Source organism: Urocampus carinirostris, chromosome 10 (assembly GCF_059441175.1).
Source record: "Urocampus carinirostris isolate Australia breed hairy pipefish chromosome 10, RoL_Ucar_1.0, whole genome shotgun sequence".
NCBI lineage: Eukaryota > Metazoa > Chordata > Actinopteri > Syngnathiformes > Syngnathidae > Urocampus > Urocampus carinirostris.
The window spans coordinates 27529954-27556151 of NC_142358.1; the positions used below are offsets into that span (position 1 = coordinate 27529954).

Genomic DNA, 26198 nt, shown 5'->3' on the forward strand with positions numbered 1-26198 from the left:
ATATTACATACATGCAATTCAGTCATCTATTCATGCATTTGGTCACTCTTTTACTTAGTCGTAATTTTTGTCTTTGTATTTTGTCGTGGTTGTATTTTGTCATTGTATTTTGTCTTCGGTTTTTTTTTCAGCACATAATGTTATTCAAATGAGGGGATGAATAAGTAATGATAAACCAATCGGTGAAAATCTTAGGCTGTTTGACACACACCCTCATTTGAATAACCTTTTGTTGCAATGAAATAACAGGACGAAGTACAACAACGAAATACAACGACGAAATAGGATGACAAAATACGACAAAATACAATGATGAAATACAATGACAAAGTACAATCATGAAGTATGACAAAATACAGTAACAAAATACAACAAAACAATACTACGAAATAATACAACAACGAAATATGTCAAAGTACAAAGATGAAATACGAAGAAATATGCCAAAATACAACAACAAAATACAATGACGTAATTCAACAAAATGCAATGACGAGTTACAAAGTTAAAGTACAATGACAAGGTACAACGACAAATTATAATGACGAAATGCAACGACAGAATGTGATGAAGCAAGCCAACAAAATACGACGAAATATGCCAAAATACAACGACGAAATACGCTAACAAAACACTACAAAATGCACGAGTTACAACAATAAAGAACCACGACAAAGTACAACGACGAAATACGACGGAAATATATGCCTAAATACGATGACGAAATAAATCTACCTTGGTCATATTTATTTACAATGATGAAATACAACAAAATACAATGACGAGTCACAACGACGAAATACATTGCCAAAGTACAAAAACAAAGTACAACGCCGAAATACGGTGATATTCAAGGACGAAATACAACGATACACAACAAAAAAGTACATGACAAAATAATTAGCAAAAAAAATAAATGGATAAATGAAAAAAATGCATGGATAGATGAGGACATTGAATTTTGGTCCTATATTTAGGGATTACGTGATTTATTTATGTGTTCATTTATTTGTATGGCATAAATCTGTAATAAAACGTAAGATGGGGCCTATAAAATCCATCCTAGACCCAAGGGTTGTAATGCTTGACCCAGCCCAAGCCTTTTGACGGACCAAGCCCGAGATTTCACATTTTATTTATGAGGACTAGGGAGGAAGACGTGTTTTTTGGACACATTTTCACACAGAGCTTTCAGCCGCTCTGCCCCCGAGCTCTGGAACTCATTGCCGCCTGACCTCAGAAATTCTGTGACCATGTCCACCTTCAAATCCGGACCCAAAACTCACCTTTTCAGACTTGCCTTTTCTTGACCATGTGCCCCAGATACCGCCCCTTTTTAACTCGACTGTGTTTTATTTGCTATCTATTACTTGCTTGTTTTACTCTTTGTTTATTGTTGTGTCCTACTATATGTACAGCGACCTAGGGTGTCCTGAAAGGCGCTTCAAAGTACAATGTAGTATTATACTGTATTATTACCTCCAATTTATAAGTATTAATTTATTTCTAGGGGCAGCACGGCGGCGCAGTGGTTAGCGCGTGCGCGGCACAGTTCTAAGGTCTTGGGAACCTCCTGTGTGGGTTCAAATCCAGCTACCGGACTTCCTGTGCGGAGTTTGTCTGTTCTTCCCGTGCTTGCGTGGGTTTCCTCCGGGCACTCCGGTTTCCTCCCACATTCCAAAGACATGCATTTCAGGTGGATTGGCCGGTCCAAATTGTCCCTAGGTGTGAATGAGCGAGCGAGTTGTCTGTCCCTGTGTGCCCTGCGATTGGCTGGCAACCAGTTCAGGGTGTCCCCCTGCCCACTGCCCGATGATTGCTGGGATGGGCTCCAGCACCCCCGCGACCCTACTGAAGATAAGCGGTGCAGCTAATGAGATGAGATGAGATTTATTTCTACTTATGGCAGGATTGGTCCTTTATGTACACCATCGCATGCGTGGTCCAACATTCACAGTTGCATCCTTCATTTTCTGACCATTACAGTGTTTCTTGTACGTGCATGTGCCTGACTGTGCATAGCGTCCAGTGTGCAGGATGTCGTGACAGAAGTGGGTCTCGGCCCATGCTTTATCTGGCCTGCCCGACTGATCCCTTTTCATTGGCAGCAGATAACAAACGTTTAAGCTGGACAGAAATGAAATCCGTAAATCAATGCTGATCGTCTTCAATCACTTTAACGTAGCTGAGGTCGCAACGTATTAGCCAATGTTTTCTGCTGCTTTTATGGTCGTTAGGCGGTTTTAACTGGAAGTAAAGAAAAAAAAAGGTTTTACTATTTAGTGCTGTGGAAAAGCTTTCAGGACCCAGAAACTGTTTTCCAAGGTCCAACTATTGACAAAAGAATTACAGATTTCGTGTTGTGTTTGTGTTGGTTTGTTCTTTCAATTATTGAGAAGGACACAAGACAGTTGGGTCCCTCTCCGCTGAACGTTTTTTTTTTTTCGTAGACTGTTGCTTTTGTATAACATACCATAAAAAGAGAATGGGGTCCGAATTTTTCATCGTAGGTGCATGTCCACTGTGAGAGGGATAAACTAAAAAGAAAAATCCAGAAATCACGTTACATGATTTTTGAACAATTTATTTATGTGGACCAGCCTTATGTCAGGAACAAAACATGGAATACCGTGTTGTTTTCACCCATCACCCCATTTTTACTAGTTATCTATTTGACTATTTCCCCCTACTTTATGGACGAAATACAACAAAATGCAGTCGCGAGTTACAACGATGAAAAACCACGACGAAGTAAAGCGACAAAATACAGACAAAATACAATGACAATGTACAACAATGAAATACAACAACAAAATACGATGACAAAATACAAAGTCGAAATACAACAACAAAATACAACGAGGAAGTGACTAAATGCGACGAGGTACGACAATGAAAGATGCCAAAACACAATGACGAGTTCATACCTGCCAAGTACTACGGTTTTGCCGTAATGAGTACGGTTTTCTTGAACCCACTACGGTGTTACGGTTGGGTCAAAAAAACTACGGTGCCGTCCGTACACTTTGGATTGCCTTCTATCATATCGTTATGGGTTTTAACGCACAAAAATGCGTTTATCCGAGGAACGAACTCCTTGCCTTGAAGTATTCTCGCGCCGGCGTGATGAGGGGGCCCTATCGTGGATGCAGTGCCAGAGCCAAGGCTAAGCGGCTAGCGGCGTTATAAGTCTTCGGTACTGTCCGTAATCATGGTAAATGATAACTCTATACCAAATAAGACAGACGAACTGGCTGTGTCGGAAAAATGTCAAAGCGTACAGGGAGTGCAGTTTGCTGTGTTTTACGGAAACGTGGCTCACGTCTAACATCTCGGACGCTAACGTGGAGCTACCTGGTGCAACCGGTAGCTACCGGAACTAACCTCCTCTCCGATTCCCAGCTTAGCGTGTGGCATCAACCACTCCGCTAAACGGAACTGCGGAAAACGAAAAATCTCCATCGCCATACCTCGCAGGTAATTGACTATGCAAATTATTCAAAATTATTATTATTTCATATCGAAACTGATCAAAATCAATTATATAATTATTAACTCACAAATATATTGAAATATCTCAAATAAAAAGTTTCCGAATTAAACTGAAAACCAACACTGAATAATATTACTTCAATGATAAAAAAAATAAATGTTTTGTTTCTTATTGTATCAAATATTGGAAAAAAAAAAAGAAAACTATGAGGGTTTTCTATGACTTTGTTATATTAAATACATTATTGAGCTTTAAAGAACTTCCTTTTCGATTATATGCATATATATATATATATATATATATATATATATATATATATATATATATAAAACATTAGTGCACATGCATGTATTTGGTCTCTGTGTGCTTGTGCAAGCATGTGTGAGGCTGTGTCTGCTTGCTGCAGGCTCTTACCATCACAGCAGCTAATATTAGCATGGCACCCAAGACATTTGCTCTATTTGGACACAGTGCGAGAGATAAATGTGGGGAGCTGTCCTGGCTCCTATACGAGTCTGTGAGCAAACACGCAAATATAATGAAAATAAGAAGAATACATATTACTTCAAAGTGCCGTTTAAGGAGTAAATCATACTCTTACGTGTACCATCATACTCTCACCCTTGTATAACTATACTCTCATACAGACCATCATACCCATGCAAAAACACTACCATACACTCTACTATACTCTCTCACACATAGAATTATACTCTCAAAGTCCTACTACTATACTCTCACACATACTACTGAACTCTTATTCAAACACAACTATACCTTCACACACTTATGTACTCTCACACACATACTACTACTATACTCTCATTCACACACTACTTTGCTTTCACGGATATGCTACTCTTCTCTCACACACCTACCACTACACTATCACACACACACCACAATGGACTCACACACACTACTATACTCCCACTCACTCACTACCATAGACTCTCGCACACACTATAATACTCTCTCTCCCAGACTAACATTATTTCTCATATACCATTAAAGTTACTATTGCTATAAGGGCACACTGACCTGTGTGTATATGTTGTACAGGTCAATGTCGAACTAGAGTCGCTCCCAGTATAGCATTACGTGTGAGAGAGTCTAGTAGTATGTGTGTCACAGTATAATTATGTGTGTATGAGAGTCAGTAATATGTGTAAGAAAGAGAGAGTATAGTAGTGTACATATGAGAGTAAATTAATATGTGTGAGCGACTATGTAGTGTGCGAATAAGAGTACAGTTGTCTGTGTGAGAGAGTATAGTAGTGTGCGTGTAAGATTGTAGTAGCATGTGTGTCACAGCATCGTAGTGTGTGTCAAGTAATACGTGTAAGAGAGAGAGAAATAGTACAGTAGTGTGCATATGAGAGTAAAATTATGTGTGAGAGAGTATATAGCGTGCGCATAAGAGTGTAGTGGCCTGTGTGAGAGTATAGTAGTGTATGTATAAGATTATAGTAGCATGTGTGTCACAGCATAGTAGTGTGTATGAGAGTATAGAAATAGGTGTAAAAGAGAGAGATACAGTAAATTAATATGTGTGAGCGACTATGTAGTGTGCGAATGAGAGTATTGTCTGTGTGAGAAAGTATAATAGTGTGTGTGTAAGATTATTGTAGCATGTGTGTCACACCATATTTGTGTGTGTATAGTAATGCGTTTAAGAGAGAAAGTTGTATGCATATGAGAGTAAAATGATATGTGTGAGAGAGCATTTAGCGTGTGTATAATAGTGCGTATAAGAGTGCAGTGGCCTGTGTTAGAGTATAGTAGTGTGTGTATGAGAGTATGGCAATACGTGTGAGAGAGAGAGTATAGTAGTGTGCATATGAGAGTAAATTAATTTGTCTGAGAGACTATGTAGTGTGTGTATGAGAGTATCATGGTCTGTGTGAGTGAGTATAGAAGTGTGTGTATAAGATTATTGTACCATGTGTCTCACAGCATAGTAGTGTGTGTATAATAATACGTGTAAGAGAGAGAGAAAGAGTGTAGTAGACTATGTAGTGTGCGTAAGGGAGTATAATGGTCTGTGAGAGAGAGTATAGAAGTGTGTGTATAAGATTATAGTACGATGTGTGTCAGAGCATAGTAGTGTATGTATGCGAGTATAGTAATATGTGTAAGAGAAAGAGAGTATATTAATGTGCATATGAGAGTAAATTAATACGTGTGAGATAGTACGTAGTGTGCTTATGAGCGTATACTGGTTTGTGTGAGAGAGTATAGTAGTGTGTGTATAAGATTATAGTAGCACGTGTGTCACAGCATAGTAGTGTTTGTATGAGAGTATAGTAATATGTGTAAGAGAGAGAAAGAGAGTATATTAATGTGCATATGAGAATAAATTAATGTGTGTGAGAGAGTATGTAGTGTGTATTTGAGAGTATAGTGGTCTGTGTGAGAGAGCAGAGTAGTGTTAGTGAATGGGTCTGTATGAGAGTTAGAGGTAAGATCGGGCCAAAAAAAAGCACCCGAGCCCGACGCAGGCCCGAGGGGTATTAAACCTGACCCGGACCGAGCCCGACTAATTAACTGGATTTGCTGGCCCGGCCCGGAAGGGGCCCGAAATTACATATTTTATTTATAAGGAGGGGTTATTTATGATAACAAATTAAACTCTGCCTTTTGTTACAACATCTAGGCCTAAGTTAAATAAAACTGTATAAACATTTACATCTTTTATATTTCTGTGTCTGCACTGCAGATGTTACATTAAGCGACAATCTGTCATTGACGTTTTTTTTTTTTGAGGTAGCGAAAACATTTAAGGGCGTCCGTCATTTTGACGACTTGATCATTGGGCCATAATCCACAGCAGCAGTAGTAGTACGTCCTTAAGATTTTAGCGCAGCACTTTTTGAGGGGGTGTTTACGTGTTGTGCCCTTTTCCGACTCCTATGCAAATTCCCCCCCCCCCCTGATCGTATTCTATATAAAACGCTTATTAAAACAATAAAGTGAGCTAATTATAATAATTGGGAGATCCTAGTCTATATAACGCGTTTATTTAAACAATAAAGCGTGATTTTATTCTGCAAATTGCGTTTTTTAACGCGGATGAAAATGTCACCAACGTCAATTTACGCTTCCGACAAAAGCGATCGTATTCTATATAAAACGCTTATTAAAACAATAAAGCGAGCTAATTATAACAATTGGGAGATCCTAGTCTATATAACGCGTTTATTTAAACAATAAAGCGCGATCGTATTCTACAAATTGCGTTTTTTAACGCGGATGAAAATGTCACCATGCCAGCATGCTCTGGCTCCGTTAAAAGCAATTACAGCTCCTTCTCCGTTTTATCCAAATTATTTATTTTATAACAAGTATTCCTTGGTCTAGTATCCATACATAGTTTAAGTATATATTTTTAATGAACATATATTTATAATTATAAATTAATTAAAAAAAAAAAAAAAAAAAAAAAAAAAAAGCAGGACCGAACCCGACCCGACCCGACCGTATGGCTGACATTTCAGGCCCGACCCGGCCCGAAATTGCCTCGGGTTCGGGCTCGGGCCATAAATCTTAGGTCTAATGAGAGTATAGTTGTGCATGTGTGAGAGTATGATATTATATGTAAGAGCAAGTATTTACTTTTAAAACGTCCTTTTAGACAAATATAGATCTGCAGCCAGGGGGATTTTAAAGCAGGTTGTTAGAATATACTTTTTGGTGTCCTTTCCATCCAGATGTGTTTTTCTGCCTTTATGTGCAGCTGCATAGAAAAAACGGGCCCCTAGTGTGGCCCCTGAGTCCAAAAGGGTCAGAGAAGAGCCACCATCCAGACACACCCAGCTGGGCCGGCAGCCAAGCAGGGAGGTTGAGAATAATGGTTGTAAAAAAAAAATAGAGGAAGGAGAAAAGGCCAATGCAACCTCAACACTTGCCTCTGTCGCTGATTCCAGCCTGCAGCCCGTTGGTTGTCGCTGAACCCCCTTTTTACCTTGGTTTGTCCCTCCCCCATTCTCCTCTCCTCTTTCTCGCCTTCTCCTCTTCATCTCTCTCTCTCTCTCTCTCTCCCTCTCTCTCTCCCCCTCGGCACAAAAGCCGATGCAGATTATAAGCAGCCAAAGCCAAGAGCATCATGTAGTAATGTTTCTGCCGCCCCGTCTCACACAATGAGCTGTCGGCCTCGACTTTGCTTTGGAAGGGATAACGGAATTGATGACTGCCATCTTTGGAGAATTGAAGGGAAAAAAAGAAAGGGAGAGATGGTAGAGAGAGGGAAATACAAAGAAAGAAAGACAAAATGGTTATCCAGTAGAGAGACAGACAAAAAGAAAATTAAAAAGATAAGGAAACAGATTAAAAAAAACAGATAAAAGAAAAACATAACGAGAGATAATGAGAGGGAGAGAAAAAAAGAGATTAAGAAAGAGATAAAGAGATAGAGGTAGAAAGTTGCAAAGACATAAAGAAAGGCAAAGAAGGAGATAAAGAAAGGAAAACTATAAAGAAATAGATAAAGAGGGGTAGAAATAGATTAAGAACGACATAAGGAAAGAGATAAATACAGAAATAAAGAAAGAGATGGGGAAAGGGACAAGGAAAGAGATAAACAAAGTATGAAGAGATAAGGAAAGAGAGAGCAAGAGGGAGACAAGGAACCAAGAAATAAAGAAAAAGAAAAAAAGAGAGAGAGGGAGAAAGAAACAAACAAAGGAGAGGAAGGAAAAGGGAGAAAAATACATGTAAAAAAGAGAAAATGTTTATCCAGTAGAGAAAGGAGGAAAAAAAGAGACTAGAGAACAGATAAAGAAACAGAGAAAAAGAAAGAAAGGTCATAAAGAGAGGTAGAGAAAAAGAAGGAAAGACAAAGATAGGTATACTGTAAAGAAAGAGAAAGAGAAAAAGAAAAATATATAGAGGGGTAGAAAGAGATAAAGAAAGACATAAGGGAAGCTATAAACCAAGAAATAAAGAAAGTTAAGTAATAGGACAAGGGAAAAAAGGAAGAAAGGAAGATGGTGTTTATAGAGTAGAGCAGATGATTCCCTTCAAGGGTTCAAATCTGACAATGGCAAGGTGGAAAAACAAACAAGTGAAGCTCCGCCCCCTTGTCTCCTCCTCCTCCTCCTCCGTCTCTCCTTACCTCACTCCCTCGTTCATCTGATACGGAGCAAGGAGAGAAGGAAGGAGCAGGTCTCAAGCTGGAACTGATTACAGCTGTGGATGCTATTCCTCCTCCCTTTTTTAGATAGTTTTCTTTTTCCTGTTTGTTCCTCTGCCAAAAAAACCGAAGGGGAAATTAGTATGATATTTTAAAGGGCTAGTGTGAAATGTTTGACCAACCGAAATGACCGCTAAAAGAAAAATACAAACTATGGTGAATCAAAGGGACACAATTAGACCAACATTCAAGTTCTTTCCTTTATTCACTATGCTTCAATCTCTTGTAGTATTTATTTTCTATGCATTTGTATATATATACATTAACTTCCAGTATTAAACTCTGAGAAACTCATGCAAAATGCAAGGGGTTAAAATAGAACACAAACACTAATTTAAGTACCAACGACTTAAGTAATTAAAACATATTTTTCTGCTTTTTACTTTTATCAATGAAAACGAGCTAAAGCCTCTTTAAACTTTGTTTAAAGTTGCACACGACTTTGGCAACATCCAGTGGACAAATTTAAAACTGCAGGTCAGTGTTGATCATTTTTCGCTTGCGCTTCTCTCAGCAATGTCTGGCAGGCCAGATTAAATCTCTCGGCGGGCCTGATCCAGCCTGCAGGCCGTATTGTTGACACAATTGGACTAGACAGAAGTAGTCACTTTTTAGGCCTTTAATAGAAAGGTCCATTTTTCTCTCTGAGCACCTGTGAAACAAAATATATGCACTCGTTTTTCAAGACATTCAAGTTCAGGGTCTTAATCAATGTAGGCAGCGATGCATGAAAGCTAAATTAGCTTTTAGTGAGTGTGTGTGTTTGTGTGAGAGACCGTGTTTGCGAGTGCCTTTATGCTCCACCTCTCTCAGGTCAACGACGGCGTACTGGTCTGGTTGGCTTGCATAATGTATGCTATAACACCATACTCTCACACATGCACAAGTATACTCTCATACACAGTCATACCAATGCACAAACATATAGTCTTCTATACAGACTACCACTATACTCTCTCATACGTACTACTATACTCCACTACATACTACAGTACTCCCAAACAGACTAATATGCTCTCATAAACACACTGCCATACTCTCTCACACAGACTACTTACTCTCATACATGGACTACTATACTCTCACACACATAGTACTAACTCTCATATACACCACTACACTCTAAATCATATAACTATGCTCCCTTACACACTAGTTTACTCTCTCACTCGTATCACAATACTCCCATACACACAATACTATACTCTTTCACTTATATTACTATACTCTCTCACTTATACTGCTATTCTCTCTCACACATACTAGGGTACTCTCATACACAACCTACTATACTCTCACTTATTTTACTATAATCTCATAAACATACTAGTATACACTCTCACTTATTTTACGATAGTCTCATAAGCATACTAGTTTACACTCTCACATATACTACTATACTCTCTCACACATACTACTATAATGGGAGCAACTATACAATATACACACGGATAAGTGTCCATCGCCTGGGTTACCAAAAGTAACTAAAGTAAAATAACACTGAGAGGTGTTGCGATTACATTACACCAGGTGTGAAAATACTGTACAGTAATAGCAATTTGAATGGTTTTGAGCTAGAATAGTAGTGTAAGTGTATATGTGAGTGAGTATAATAGTGTGCATGTGTGTGAGAGTTTATTGTAGTGTGTGTGGGGAGTATAGTATTACTTGTGAGAGTGTAGATGTGTGTGTGAAAGACCATAGTATTGTTTGTTCAATGGTATGACTGTGTCTGTATGAGAACATGGTTGTTCATGTGTGAGAGTATGATGTTATATCTAAAAGCAATTATGATTTACTTCTCAAACTGCCTCTCATATCGTTACCATGGATATACACACTGATTTGTGGGTATATGTTGTGCAGTTGGACGTCAAACGGTACTCCCAGTATCGTAGTATGCATGAAAGAGTATAATCGTAAATGTGAGAGGGTATATTAGTGTGTGGTGTGTGTTACAGTTTTGTAGTGTGTGAATGAGAGTATAGTAAAATGTGTAAGAGACAGTGTAGTAGTATGTGTATGTAATAGTGTAGTAGTTTATGTGAGACCGTATGGTAAGTGTGTGTGTGTGTGTTTGGGAGTATTATTGTATTTGTAATACATGATAGTAGTTTTTTTTATACCAGTATAGTAGTACCTGTGAGAGTGTAGTTGTATGTATGATGGAGTATAGTAGTGATTGTACATGAGTATGAGTGTTACGAGTATGATGTTACATGTGAGAGCAAGTATAAATTACTAATGGCCTCTTATATTGCTTTTTTCAGCGCCCGACGCGTGTATATCACTTCCACCTATTTTCCAGAAAGAGGAATTGAATCACTTAGCCACCCTTTCTTAGTATTTCCGAATGTGTGGGAGTGGTAGAGGGGGGGCGGCTCCAAAGAGAGAGAGCCATTTGAGAAGTAAATCATACTAGCTCTCACACATGCATAACTATACTCTCATACAGATGCAGTCATACACAATGCACAGACTATACTCTCTCATACATGCTACTACTCTCAAGACTTTTTCACACCTATACTTTATCACTACAGTCTCATACACACACTTCTATATTATTTTACACCTACCATTACACTCTCATACACACCATATTCTACTCTCTCACACATACCACTGTAGTCTCATACACACCATTCTATACTCTTTCATATATTACTATCCTCACATACACACACTACTATGCTTTCACGCACATAGTACTATACTCTCTTGTACTGACATACTCTCTCTCACACATACTGGGAGTAACTCCAGTTGCATGTTACAAACATAGCAGTGTGCATCGCCTGGGTTACCATAAGTAACCCGAGTAAAACAACACTAAGAGGTGACGTGATCCTTACACTAAGTGTGGGAAAAAAACATATAGTAATGGCAATTTAAATATGAGTGAGAAAGAATAGTAGTGTGTGTGTGAGAGATTACAATAGTGTGTGTATAAGGAGTATAATAGTCTGTAAGAGAGTATAGTGGTAGATGTGAGAGTCTATAGTTGTTTGGGAAGATGGTAGTATGTGTGTAAAAATATATTAGTGTGTGTGTGGGAGTATAGTAGTGTGTGTATATGAGAGTATAAAAGTATGTGGTAGAGAGTATAGTAGCGTGTATGAAAGTAGTATGTGAGTGAGAGTATAGTAATGTGTGTCGGGGGGGTGGGGATTGCGTAATAGTGTGTGATGGAGTATAGTGGAATGTGTCCGTAGTATAGTAGTCCGTAGTAGTTTGTATATAGGAAAATAGGAGTTTGTGTGTGAGAGTATATTTGTGTGTGTTTGGGAGTAACATATTGTGTATATGACACTATAATAGTATGTGGCAGAGAGTATAGTAATGTGTATAAAGGGGTATATTAGTGATTGTGCTTGGGTATGACTGTGTCTGTATGACCTTATTGTGTCTGTTAGAGAGTATAATAGTCTGCGGTAAAGAGTATAGTGTGTGTACGAGGGGATAATAGTATTGGCGAGAGAGTATAGTAGTATATATAATATAATAGTGATTGTGCATGATTATGACCTTGTCTGTATGGGTATAATAGTTCATGTGTGAGAGTATGATGGTATATGTGAGAGAAAGTACAATTTACTTTTCAAACGGCCCGTCACGTGGCTTTTTTCAACGCCCGACACTTGTGTATCACTTCCACCTATTTTCCAGAAAGAGGAATTACATCGCTTAGCCTCCCTTTCTCACTCTCTCTGCATGTGGGGGAGTGAGAGAGAGGGGGAGAGAGGCTCCAAAGACAGAAGGGAGGGAGAGAGAACGTTCGCGCGGTCCACTCGGGTTCGGTCTTGTACCCGCCCGGTGCTCCCCGTTCTAACCTCCTTAGGTTTATCATGACCGCAGGTTTTCGATCTTTGCCTTAGTGATCTTTATTGGAATCAAACTGGGATTTCCTTGGTCTCCTGCTATAACTTTAAATCTGAGCGTTCTCTCTTTGCCTGTTTTTCTTCTTCCGAGCAGGCGAGTGAGCCAGGAGAGGAAAAAGCAGGAGGCTCCTGTTTCAAAAAAGGAGGTGAGTGATCCGTTTCCTAGCCGCTTCCATCTGTTTCCTGAGATTTTAGACCACCGCAGTTGCACGATGGAAGCGCCGCGCTCTGTCATCTGCTTCAGGTCCTCTATTAGAATAGAATAGAATTTCTGAAAAGAACTGTTATTTATATTTGTATTGTTACTTATTGTTACTATTGTATTATTATGTAATTACTCGGTTGTTAAGAAGAGGGGTAAAAATGGGATTATTCATCCTCAAAGGCATTATCCTCAATAATGAGCACTATTAGTTAATGTATAATTGCCATTTATAAATATCCAATAATATAAATGTGGAAATGGGTCATTTCAAAAACATGTTCTTATTAAGAATTAATTATTCATATAAAAGGGGCAGTGTGTGATATTTAGCTACTAGATGTCACTATATTGTGCCGTGCTACCAAAAACTAGTGCTAAAAAAGCACAAGGAAGAATCGAACTAAGAAGACTCAAAGTGAACAAACCACAATATTTATCTTTTTAATTTTGTTTAAGTCAAGCCTTTTCCAAGGTATATTTTTTTCTGGGTACCTGTTGCAAGATGGGGGATAAATTTATTAAATATATCCTCAAGGTGAGGCTCGTCTTTTAAATAAATGCATATTTCTTGACTTCCAAGTATTTTAAAAAAACATATTTATAAAATACTTCAAGTATTTTTCATTCTAATTCAATTTGATATCTTTTGTGGGGGAATGTTAAGTGCATTTTTTTTACCATTAGGAGAATCTAAATAATACACACTGTCCCTTTAAAATGCTGGCCATTTTAATTACCGACAATATAAAACACTGAATAATTTCTATTGTTTACATTTTCAAATTTTGAGAAACTATCATTTTTGGTACTTTTGGGGGTACGCGTTGCCCGCGGGCACAACTTTGGAGACCACTAGAGTGGCGGATGTATAATGTGCTTGATAGAGGGAAGGCATTTTTGAAAGTACCCTTTTTTCTGCATTATAAGGTGCACATGCATCAGTCTTTTGTTATATTTTTTTCACATGTAAGGCGCACCAAACTATTAGGCGCAGAGTATTCAAAGTAATAGCGGCTAAAGACCCTCTAAAAATAGGTAAGTACTATATTTAGACATTGATTGATCAGTCAAAATAAATTGCTGATCACAATCTAAAAAATTGGATGCAATGGGAATTAAACCCAGATCGTTGTGGGGGGAGCACCGGATCCTGGTCACTAGACTGTTAGTGATACGGATGACACATAAAAAGGCATTAGGTTTTATCTTATCATCACACTATTTTTACCCACGGTGCAATGTTGCTGATGTTTTTATTGGGCTGGGCTTCGAGATTATTGTCAGACATTGAAGGGAAGACTGAAATACAGTATTGTATCGCCGACTCGCCAAGTCTTTACGCAGCACACGAGACTCTGAACTGAATGAAGAGAAAGTAATTGTGGGAAGTAATTGGGTTGCCCTAATATATATAAATGAACACATGGCCACGGTTTTCAGCTATGTTCGTCACTTACAATGCTTAGTGTGGGTTAAAAAAGTTAAATCGAACTTTTTTACTGATTCTTAATACCTTTCTGTTTTCTCATCCCTCTAACATTTGCATCTGGTACTATGACTAAAACAAAAATTGGTAATTGGGATTCAGGTTCGATTCCCATTGTTTTTATGCATTTGGGGTCAGTTATAAATAGTGACTGATCAATAATTGCACAAATATGATATTACACCGGTTTGTAATTTCTCATGTACATTAGACACACTGGATTATAAGGCGCAGGTTCAAATTTCTGGCAAATTTGGGGTTATTTGGTGCGCCTTATAGTTTGGAAAATACGGTCATTTATTATTTGGCTGAAAAACAGGTAGAAGTGTCTGCTGAAGGCAGGCCAATGTTGTGTCTGGTGGTGGTTGAACCTGCTGCCGTATATACTGTAGGGGCATTTGCAGCCAAGCTACCAACATCTGTGCTTTTTTTATCCGGGTATCGTTGAATATGTTTCTCACTGGCAATGCAGATCGTCTTTTACAGGCAGTTAATGCGCGTGCCAGATTCTGCGCCGTCCTCGTTTGACTTCGCAAGAAGTTCCGGTCTGCTAGCAAAGAGCAGCAGCGTAAAAGGCTTAGGGTGCAGCACCGTTGCGGAAATGCGTCTTTCTCCGTCCCTGAGACCCTAACTTGTGACGTTGTGTTTTCATGTCCACGGGTTAGGCTCTCGGGATCTGAGAGGGGTCCGTCACTACCCTCACCTGCACGTCCTTGCCTCTCTAGCAGTTTTTGTCGGTGTTTTCATCTCCTCTTGCTCCCGAAACGTCATTTCGGCGTTTGCATCTTGTGTCGTTAGAATAAAATCTGAGGTTCCTTTAAGATGAAATACTGTGAGGCGAATACGTTTTTCGTCAACCACTAATTGTACAAGTTATCCTTCTTTGAATTATTAGCAAAGCCATCAATTGTCATCATGGGTAAACCTCAACTTTGAGATAGGGAAAAAACAAAAACTCATTGTTTGATTTGAAAGAACGTATTTGGATTTGCTTATCATGGTGAAAAATAAGTATTTGGTCAATGCTAAAAGTTCATCTCAATAATTTGGTATGTACCATTTGTTAGCTGTAACAGAGTCCAAACATTTTCTGTAACTCTTTTCAAGATTTTCACACCCTTTTACTGGTATTCCATGCCGATCTCTTCTCCAGCGGTGATGTTTTGGGGCTGTCAGTAGGCAACACAGACTTTCAACTCCCTCAACAGATTTCCTATGAGGTTCAGATCTGGAGACTGGTTAGGCCACTCAAGGACCTTAAATTGCATTTTGCTAAGCCAATCCATTGTTCCCTGGTTGTGTGTTTGGGATTATTGTCATGATGAAAGACCCCCAACACGTCTCATCTTCAATTCTCTTGCTGATGGAAGGAAATTTCCACTCAAAATATCCCGATACATGGCCCCATTCATTCTTTCCTTTACACAGATCAGTCAGTCTGGTCCCTTTGCAGAAAAACAGCCCCAACACATGATGTTTCCATACCCATGCTTCACAGTGGGTATGGTGTTCTTTAGATGCAATTTCTCCTACAAACTCGAGAACCTGTGTTTCTACCAAAATGTTTTATTTCAGTTTCATTTGACCATAACACGTTCTTCCAGTCCTTTTCTTGATCATCCAAATGCTCTCTGGCGAGCCGCAAAAGGGTTTAGACGTGTAGTGGCTTCAGCAGGGGGACACGTATAGCAGTGCAGCATTAGAGTCCCTGGCGGCCTATTGTGTTGCTAAAAGTAGCCTTTGTTACTGTGGTCCCAGCTCTCTGTGGGTCATTCACTAGGTTCCCCGTATGGTTCTGGGATTTTTACTCTCTGTTCTTGTTATCATTTTGACGTCAAGAGGTGAGATCTTGCATGGAGCAATAGGAAATTATCAGTGGTCTTGTATGTCTTCCAACTTCTAATAAAAGCTCCCACAGTTTAATTATTTACACCAATCGTTTAACCTTATGCAGAATCTTCCCAATCCGAAGCAGGTCTATAATTTTGTCTTTGGTGTCCTTTGGCAGCTCTTTTGTCTTGGCTATAGTGGATTGTGGAGGGTGAAGGACTGAGGTTGTGGACAAGTGTAAATACATGTGCCATTAATACAGGTAATGAGTAGAGCCTCGCTAGACCGCGTTAAAAGAAATAAGACCTCTTTGTCAGCCAGACATTTTGCTTGTTCGTAGGTGACCAAATACTTCTTTTGCACTCTTATTTGGAAAGAAATGCTACAAAAATCAAACAATGTGATTTTTAGGTTTTTTTTCCACATTCTGTCTCTCATGGTTAAGGTTTACCCATGTTGACAATTACAGGCTTCTCTAATCTTTCGAAGTAGGAGAACTTGCACAATTGGTGTTTGGTTAAATACGTATTTGCCCCACTGTATGTAAGGGGTGTCCAAATCAAGGTCTGAAGGGTAGGGCCAGCATTTTGCATGTTAATTTACTCTACCCTGCTTCAACATCCCTTATTTAAATGATAAGCTCATCACCAGGATTCTAACAATGGTGGAATAAGGTGGAAAAAACATTTATAAAAATGGTGCCGAGCTGGAGAACTGGAGTTTGTAACCCCAGATCTATGTTTCCACCCTGCTACACGTCGGGTTAAATTAAGAAGCTCACCTCTGTGAGTCTATTCTTCCTGATAATTGGAATAATGTGCCACACATCTGATTTTTTTGAGGTAGAGTTTAGGGTTAGTGTAAGGGTTAGTTATTAGCCCTGATTTAGATTGGTCCCCTGCTCCAACACACCTGCGTTGACGGAGGATCTTATCATTATTCCTCGTGTAAATTTGAGTCAAGTCAGACAAAAACAGTAAAAAACCCTGCAATACAAGGTTCTCAAAGGAGTGGATTTTGGTGACTCATGATTTAGAATGATCCCTTCCTCCAACCCATATGATTCTAAGTGAGAAGTTATCATTCAAAGCCTTTACTTCTTTCCAGTAGTTTGATTTAAGCGCCAGAAAATGTTTGTCTGCAATGTTTTCATAAACTCCGATCCAAATTGGTCCCCTGCTCTAACACACCTGAGTCAAAAGAGGGGCTATTATTCCTCCAAGTTATTGTAATCAGTTGTATTGGAGGGACAAAAACCTAGAAAGCATGCATCAAAAGTTCCTTAAACATTTGAGTTGACTCACTATCTAAAGTCATCCCTCCCTCCAACACACCTGATTCCAAGAAAGACCTTATCATTCAGCCTTTTTTTGTTTCAGATAGTTTGAATTAAATGTAACACATCCAAGATTAGATTTGAAATCACTTTATAAACCCTGATTTAGATTGGTACCCTGCTGTAATACACCTGAGTTGAAAGAGGAGCTTCTCAAAAGGAGACTATTATTTTTCATTCGAATCAGAACATTGGAGGGACAAAAACATTTAAAAAAAAACATGCCATAAAAGGTTCTTCAAGAAATGACGTTGGTTACTCACGATTTAGATAGATGTCTTCCTCCAACACACCTGAGTCAAAGGAGGAGCTTATCACGCGGAGCCAACTATTCCTCTTGATGATTTTAATCAGGGAGAAAAAAATGTAAGATAAGGTTCCTTGAGGAATGGAGTTAGTGACTCGCGGTTTACAGCGATCCCTTCCTCCAACACACCAAATTTCAGGGAAGAGCTCACCAATCATAGCATATTATTGTTCCTGATCATTTTAACCAGGCGTATTAGAGGCACAAGAACCCTTAAAAACATACAGGATAAACATTCTCAGAGAACGAAGATTGTTACCTCCGATTTATATGGGTGCCATCTTCGAACACAAACAGGAGTGGAAACATGCAGGATAAGGTCTCTTAAGAACTGGAGATGGTAACCCATATTTTAGATTATCCGATTCATAAACATATCTGATTTAAAGGAGCTCATTAAGTATTAGTGTATGGTTCTTTATAACTAGTAAGGGTTACGTTTGGTTTACAGCACTTGGTCACGCCTTTTTAGATCAATGTTCCAACACACCTTATTCTAATAAGGATCTTGTAACTGTTAGGCTTTCATTGTTCCTGATCATTTAAACTAGATGTGTTGGAGGAGGATAAATTCTATAACAGGGGTGGGCGAACTTGGTCCTCAAAGGCCGCATGTCTTTCATTTTTTATTTTATTTTATCTTTTTTAGTTTTCTGGTCCAAATACAGGTAATTCCAATCAAAGGGTTTGTTATCAAGCTTTTAACAATCTGAGCATTTGAATCAGCTGAGTTTGAGAAGAAAAAACAAAAACATGCAGGACATGCCTCCCTCGAGGACCGGATACGCAGTCCTGGTGCCCCCACCCTATTGCTATTGCTATTGATCATTTGGCTCAGGTGTTTTGGAAATACCTCGAAAGTATGTTAGTTCGGACTCTTCTAAAATTGGAATTAGAGATGTTTCCTTCATTTTGCACACCCGTTCAAATCATTAGCAAATTATCAGAATCCTACTAACTAACATTTGGTCATTTGGATCATGTAAACTCTCACATATCTCTCACAGAGCTTCTAAAATCATTGGCCTACCAAAACCCTACCGCTCAGATGTAAATATTAGCTCTAACAACCCACTACACCAATACTTCATCTCAGTACCATCAGGGCGAAGATCCAGGACAATAACATTTAGGGGGGCCTGCCTCAGGAAAATCCTGATCCCCTCTGCCCTTCCAAACAACAGGCCCTACTGACCCATTCAATCAGTCTGCACTCATTGTCCCACCATCATTTTTGGCATTTTGCCGTTTTTGTAATGTAATCCTATTATTTTCCCCACTAGAGTCTGTGGAAGTGAATTCCCCTAAAGGGACAAATTCATTAAATCTAAATCTAACTGTCTTCAGGAAAGGAAACATCTAAAAGTCTTGGAGGACAATGGTTCTCAAGGGTTGGATTTGGACACCCCAGTACAGTACATCTTGGTGGTTATCTCAGTCTGGATTCTTCGATCGCGAGCCCAGCTTTTCATGGTATAGTTTAGTCTTTGAATGGACTGGCGTACACCTGGTAGGTGTTCTCTTTGACAAGAGCGTAAAATTTTGATCCAAATCAAAGGTTCCTAAGAAGTACTTAGAAGCAGGTTAGCAACGTGAGCATGTGAAGCGCATTTGCCACGGTTGGCGGTTCCTGATTTGTGCCGATTTGAGAGCAGCACCGAGTAATGTCGAGAGCGTGACCATGACAGCTCCGTACGTTACGTGCCTGACCTCAGTGAACCTCCTGCATGGCAACTGAAATGAAATGACGCACGGCACAGGTTTTTTATTTTAATTTGTTCTATGCTTGAAATTTGCCGCCATGAATATTTGATGCAAGATCCTGGACTGGATTTTACGCTTGCCGGTGTCTACAATGTCCATACCTGTGATCTAATATGTTAGGGCAGCAACGGGCGATTATTTTTATAGTCGACTTGTCACAGACTATTAAAAGATTCGTCAAACAATCAGATTATTATTATTTTTTTCTTAAATCTGCATTAAGTTTATGTAAGTATGTGGGAAAGAATGATAAACGCTAAAAAATGGGTACAACGAGAAATACATCTTTTCGTACAGGTGGTTGAAATCCTTGAAAATGCCTGAAATTTAATGTTGTGTTTTTAAGAGTTGAATAGTTTGACTTTTCGGTGGAGTTTCATCAAGCCTGCTTAAAAATATGGCTGACACTGCTCTCCGGTGACTTCGATTTGCCATTGCATTCCTTCTTCTCTCCTGTTTAACAGCAGTTGGCACTTGTGAGTATGGCATTGTCCTATGTAGCATCTCAAGAGGACAGGTGCATGCTACTCCTAAACAGTAAAATCTGTGGTAGTACAAGGATTACGTATCACTTATGGACATTTATTATGGGCCCTGCAAAAAAACTAAGAAAGCGTTTCCCAGTGGTAATGGGAAGAACTTCCTGCAACTGAAAATGTAAGATACATATTACTGTCATTTTTACCCAATATCTATCTATTATTTATTTATTATTATTAGGATCTAAATATCATATGTCTTGATAAATGCACACACAATATTATTATTCCCATATTTAAACTGAAGAAACGTTTGTTGATCTGCAAGACATATGACTCACAAAGAAGCTCTTCTTTTATTGGTACAGGATAAATTGAAAAGTTGGCTTTGAAAGACCCTCAAAAGTGCTTGAAATTTGCCATGAAAAAGGTGTGTTGAACCCTGTTTACTGAACATACGGCAGATTTGTACAAAAATTACAAAAAATCTAAATCCAACCAGGGGCAGTGCTCAGTCAGTAGAAACATAAATCCATGAATGAACCTCTGTCCATTTCTTAGGGACAGGAAAATTGTTCTGAAATACCTTCCTACCCATCAAAACTACTTACCAATGCCCAGTGCGAATGGACATGCGCACAAGGTTAACTGTGATTTCCCAGGAACTGTGGAAGATTTCGTCCTATATATCATATGTGTCTTAAAGAGCGATGATACAGTGAGTTAAAAGCTGTGAGTACTTACGAATATAGTTTATATTTTGTCTTATTTGTCTCTTTCACTTCTTTAAAACACATTTCGGCAGATTCACCTGTCAGAATAATAAAGGGTCAATTAAAATCATCGCATAATTTTTTATCCTTGTAAACCAAGAACCAACTCATCAGGAGCACTAGTCTAGTAAAAAATGTGCACTTTGTTCCTACATTCAGTGGTCAACAATTCTCATCAGTTCGAAGTCAAATGGTTTGAACAACTGAAGTTTGTTCTTCAAAATGCATGTAAATTATTTCAAATACGTTTGGAAATTGCACTCATGCTTACTTTCATAGTAAAATATATGCTTATTAAATGAACAATCCTGTCATCAAAACTGTATTGGTTTGAATATTACTTGAACCTTAACCAAGGCGAGTCAGACTCAGTTTTTCTTTTTTGTACTTGTTCGTGCGTCACCAAGGTACTGCCATGATACGCAATGTCTGTTTTGCAAACTTTGTTTTGGTACGCGTACTTGATGTTGAGGCCGCCGTTTCTGTATGTTTATTTTTCCGCACGAGACAGAGACGCTACATCTCCTTAGTTATTACAATTATTGGGGGGCGAAACCAACCGCGGAACAGAACAATCCGGAAGAAGGGACACCTGTTCATAAAAACTCCTGGGTCCAACTTACCTTGAGAGGACATCATTACCGACTGAGAGTTTACGACTCAAACAAAGTAACAATTATAGATTCACAATTAAAATGCAGATCACAGAATTGCAGTTGAATGTTTTTTCTTTTCATTATACAAAAGTACAACGCGACTGGAGGGCTTTTTCTTTCAATGTTAGTAAGCGACTTAGAGAGTGGCTGGTTAGCTGCACATCAGCATCAGATATCCTTTTGTTGAGCCAGATCTCCACGATGATTAAAATACAACCGTCCCAAATGTGGCAGTTTCCCGCAAGTTGTTGCTCCATGTCATCTGTTAAATGGGTTGGTGTTGGTGAGACACAAACTCGGCAGAGGTAGTTTATGAGTGTTATGTAGCCTAGACGCAGAAGGCCGGACCTGCAGCCTCACTATTGCGCTCTCTCCTGACGGCGCCTCAGTCCCTTCCCGAACCCGATATCAACAACTTTTTATCACCATTTCTCTGCGCTCTTCTGAATTACCTCAAAATCCAGCCCGACCACACCCGGCCCGAGGGTATAAAAGCTCAAACCTGCTCGAACCCGACAGATAAACATATGAGCGACCCAGCCTGACAAAATCACGAGTTTTCATATTTTATTTGTGGTGAGGAAAGGTGATTTTGGCAGTCTCTGACAACAAACAGTAAAAATATATGATTCACACCAGATTTCCTCCATTAACATATGGCTCAAGAGCCGGGCTGGGTTCGGGTCCAGGCCCAATGTTCTCTACCTCAGAGTCTGATTTAATAGATTAATTTGTTTTCATTTTAACAAGTCGCTGAAATACAAGTTGTAGCTGTAGCAGTGTTTTGCACTTAGTTTTGAGTGGAAACATTGTCTTGTTGCGCCCGCCCACCCCCGGCGATTGACTGACAACATACATCAGCCTATCACAGTCGCGCATACAGACAGTGATCCCCAAACAACACACACCCACTCAACCTGCCCACGTTAGAGCATTTGATGTGTGGGGTCTGCTGCAAAATACAATGCACGTTGATATCTTTGACAATAAAAGACAATTCAGAATCCGCAAAGCAGTGAACCAGTGTTTACTGAAGTAGCGAGGTGTCTCTGTATTGCAAATGTGCGACCCTCAGCAGTCTTCGTATATGGTGCGCCGTACTCCAAAGTGGCTCCTGAGAGAGATTTCAGAGCTGTTGTTAATTAACAAATATGGATTTTAACTTTAACCCCCGCCGCACTGCTAATCTCCTGCTCTAGCAATTTGCTTATGTAATGCTTTTGTAAGCCTGGCCTCTCCCTTTCCGACCACCATTTTATTTGTCGAGCTTGGCGAACAAAAAACATTACCTGAAGCGTCTTAGGGTGTTGCATATAAGCTTGGAAGGGTTTCAGGCTTGCTTTTCCATTGTTCTGCTTCCGCACACACACACACAGCAGTGTGTAGAGTGGGTTTTGTGGCAGCGTGAGGCAGAAAGACGAAGGGAGTAGCGGGCTTATACCCGCCACAATAAGCTGCTTTATCAAGCTAACGTTATCCTTGATTGAATTTTTCACAAAAGGGATTCGAGCGTGTCATCTTCCCCTGATTGGATGGGAATAATACCGTATGCACCTGGGAAGCTGATTTTATGATATGTACGTGCGCTTCAGACGGATTGAGTTCAAACGTCGTTGAAACTGTTTTGTCTTCCAGGCGCTTTCACATCTGTCCTCATTTGCATTTAGTTTGGGTTTATTCATTTATCCATTAACAAATTCAGTTTTTGTGCCTCTTCTTTTTGGTTTTAGTTCATATTAGCCATTTTGACTCATAGCATTTTGGGGATGCATGAACCTTACGTTGCACAATATTTTGTTTTGGCCTAAGTCTGGGGTCAGGAACAAATGGATTTTTTTTCATGAGTAGATTACCATAATTTCCATACTTTAAAGCACACTAAAAAACTCGAATTGGCCAACAATTTGAAAGTGGGCTTTTTAATCCCCTGCGGCTCACAGTGCCTTAAAAAAGTATTTCCCTCTTTCCTGATTTTTGTGTTTTTTGCATATTAATCACTGACAAAGGTTTTAGATCACCAATACGATGTTAGTATCACACAAATACAACCTAAAGAAAAACGAAATGCAGTTTTGAAATGTTAATTTTATTTATAAAGGCACTTATGTAAAAAAGTAATAGCCTCCTGAACCAAATAGCAAGTTAGGGCACCTTTGGCAGCGATAACAGAACTCAAATCTTTATAATAATGGTAATGAGTCGTTCACTACAGTGAAGAAGAATTTTGGCCCACTCTTCTTTTCAAAATGGTTTCAAATCTGCCATCCTGGAGAGTTTTTAGCATGAACTGCCCGTTAAAGGTCACACCACAGCTTCTCATTTGGATTTAAATCCGGACTTTTACTTGGCAACTCCAGAACCTTCATTTTTGTTTTTTGTAGCTATTCAGAGATGACCTTACTGGTGTGTTTTGGATCGTTGTCCTGCTGGATGATCCAAGAGCACGAGCTAATGGCCAGACATTCTCCTTTAGGATCTTCTGGTAAATACCATAATTCATTATTCCGTCGCCTACACAAGTGTCAGAATACTTTCGTTTGAATCGTTTTTATATGACACAACGACACTGTAACTGTTCTGCCTATGAGAAACATTTAGAGTAGTTTTCGAGTGTCCTCTTGTGGTTAACACGTTAATTGTTTGTTGCTAAACTTAATTTTAGTGGTGAAACCAGATGCCATAATGTTAATTCATGTTGTATGAAATGTTTGATTTAAAATGTATTTATTTATTTGTATGCAAACCTAACTCTTAATTCCATGCACCTTTTAGTCCAGTGCACCTTACATATGAAAAAAATATGTCTCAAAAGACTATTTTTGGGGTGTGCGCCTATTAGTGCGGAAAAAACAATACATCTTTGGCATTGAGTTTGGATTGCAATACTGCGTTTCTGCCACTAGCAGCAGGAGCGCTCTAGTACTTTTCTACCTTTAAGACTGATAAGAAGATATGTAGTCAGGGTTTCTTCCCCTGTCTCTGAGCCAATGAGATGCATCAGAAAACAATGTTACGTCTGCCTTCTACTGTTTCCTGGATATCTTTCAAGTTTTTAGTTTGGGCACGTTTTTTTACAAAAATACAAATGATCAAATATGCGCATGAGTAATTTAGAGACAAACGATAGGAGATATTTAAGATGTCGAAGATTTGCGTCTATAAAACCAAATGGAGGATGAATAAACACCACCTGTTTCCCAAAGTTGGATTGCTGAGGATTAATACATTTGAACACTCACTTTGCAGTATTAAGTGGTATTTTTATGAAAGAACTCTGACCACTTCTTGTTTGAAAACCATTATCACAACAAAAATTACAGTCAAAATTCACCTCAACAATCTTAAGTAACAAATCCTTAAATGGGATATCTGTTCATATGGGACATACGCTTTGGCTTTACTATTATTTAATCTTTTCTGAAATCATCAAAGATCACACAGTCCCTTGCCTAAACATTTGATATTAGTGTCATGAATTGGGTGTCAATTCATTTTACACCAACAAGCAGAAAGAATTATTTAACATAACGCTCACCCAAAAAACAACACTATTGCCTCCATCACGATAATTTAAACAAAGAAACTGTTCACATTGTCATTAATATAACCACATGTATCCTTGGCTTGCTGAATCCGAACAGAAAAGTCAATAGACTCAGGGCAAATAACTAGCAAGCACTGTATCTGGCAGTTTGACAAACACGTATCTAAACGCAAACATTCTTAGAAGACATACTAAAAAACGTTACAAGACAACCCACACAGATAGTATATTGTTCATCCCTGCCAAAGATGAAATATTTGTGCTAAACTGATAATTTGCTTTGTCTTGATAAAATATTTATCTTTGGTTTGGCTTACAGGTGGGGATCTCGTGTCTCAAAAATGTTAAATGTTTTGTTATTATAATTCAATAAGGTATTTTTTCACAACTCCTTTTTTTAAGCCAGGTCACAATTGTTTTAATTAAAATACCTCAAGGAACACCCAGGGTTTGTAGGGGTGCTTGAAATCGCGATGTTGTGTTTTCAAGGATTTAAAAGTACTGGAATTTGTCCTTGTAAAAGCTTGGAATTGTTACCATGTCCGCTGAAAATGACGCTGACATTGCTCTTCTGTGGCTTCACTTTGCCATCGCAATTTTTCTCCCTTTGTGATTAACTGCACCTGGCATTAGTTTATCTGGCATTTTCCCATGAAGCATCATCGCCCTCTATGGGAAAGGTGCATGCTAACCCCTAAACAAGGCACAATTTATGTAATTTGTATTAGTGCAAGGATTATGAATCATTTATGGTCATTTATTACAGGCAATGCAAAATAATTAAGGTAGCTTTTCTCAGTAGTAAATTGTAACGGGAAGAACTTAGTGCAACTGAAAATGTAAGCTACATATTACCCAACACCTACAATGGGAGAGTTTTGTCTCGAAAATAAAAATATTTGCAATTTACTCAAGATCTAAAAACTATGTCTTGATAAATGCACAGGCAATATTAATAATCCTATATACAGTATAAATTGCAGATATATTGTGGATGTGCAAAATACATGCTTCACACCTGATTCATTTTTTAATAGTACTGAAGGAATTGGTATATTTACTTTGAAAGTCCTTAAAAAATGCTTGAATTTGGCCATGATAAAGTTGTACGAACCCTTTTTTTTAAGGTAAATAACAAGATTACCATATTTCCCACGCTAAGAGGTTCACCTGATTATGAGGTGCACCCCCAAATAGTCTTTTGTGATATATTTTTGACATATAGAACGCACTGGCCGATAGGGAGCATAGAT

General features: G+C 38.8%; 1 protein-coding gene across 1 annotated transcript in view; it reads left to right on the forward strand.

Moving 5' to 3' along the window:
• Window positions 1–26198, forward strand: part of LOC148358572 (uncharacterized) — a 59458-nt gene that overhangs the window by 16380 nt on the left and 16880 nt on the right. Inside the window, exons 2-3 of the mRNA XM_088346443.1 lie at window positions 12660–12711; window positions 23783–23883. Coding sequence (XP_088202569.1) covers window positions 12660–12711; window positions 23783–23883 — 153 coding nt within the window. The remainder of the gene's footprint in view (window positions 1–12659; window positions 12712–23782; window positions 23884–26198) is intronic.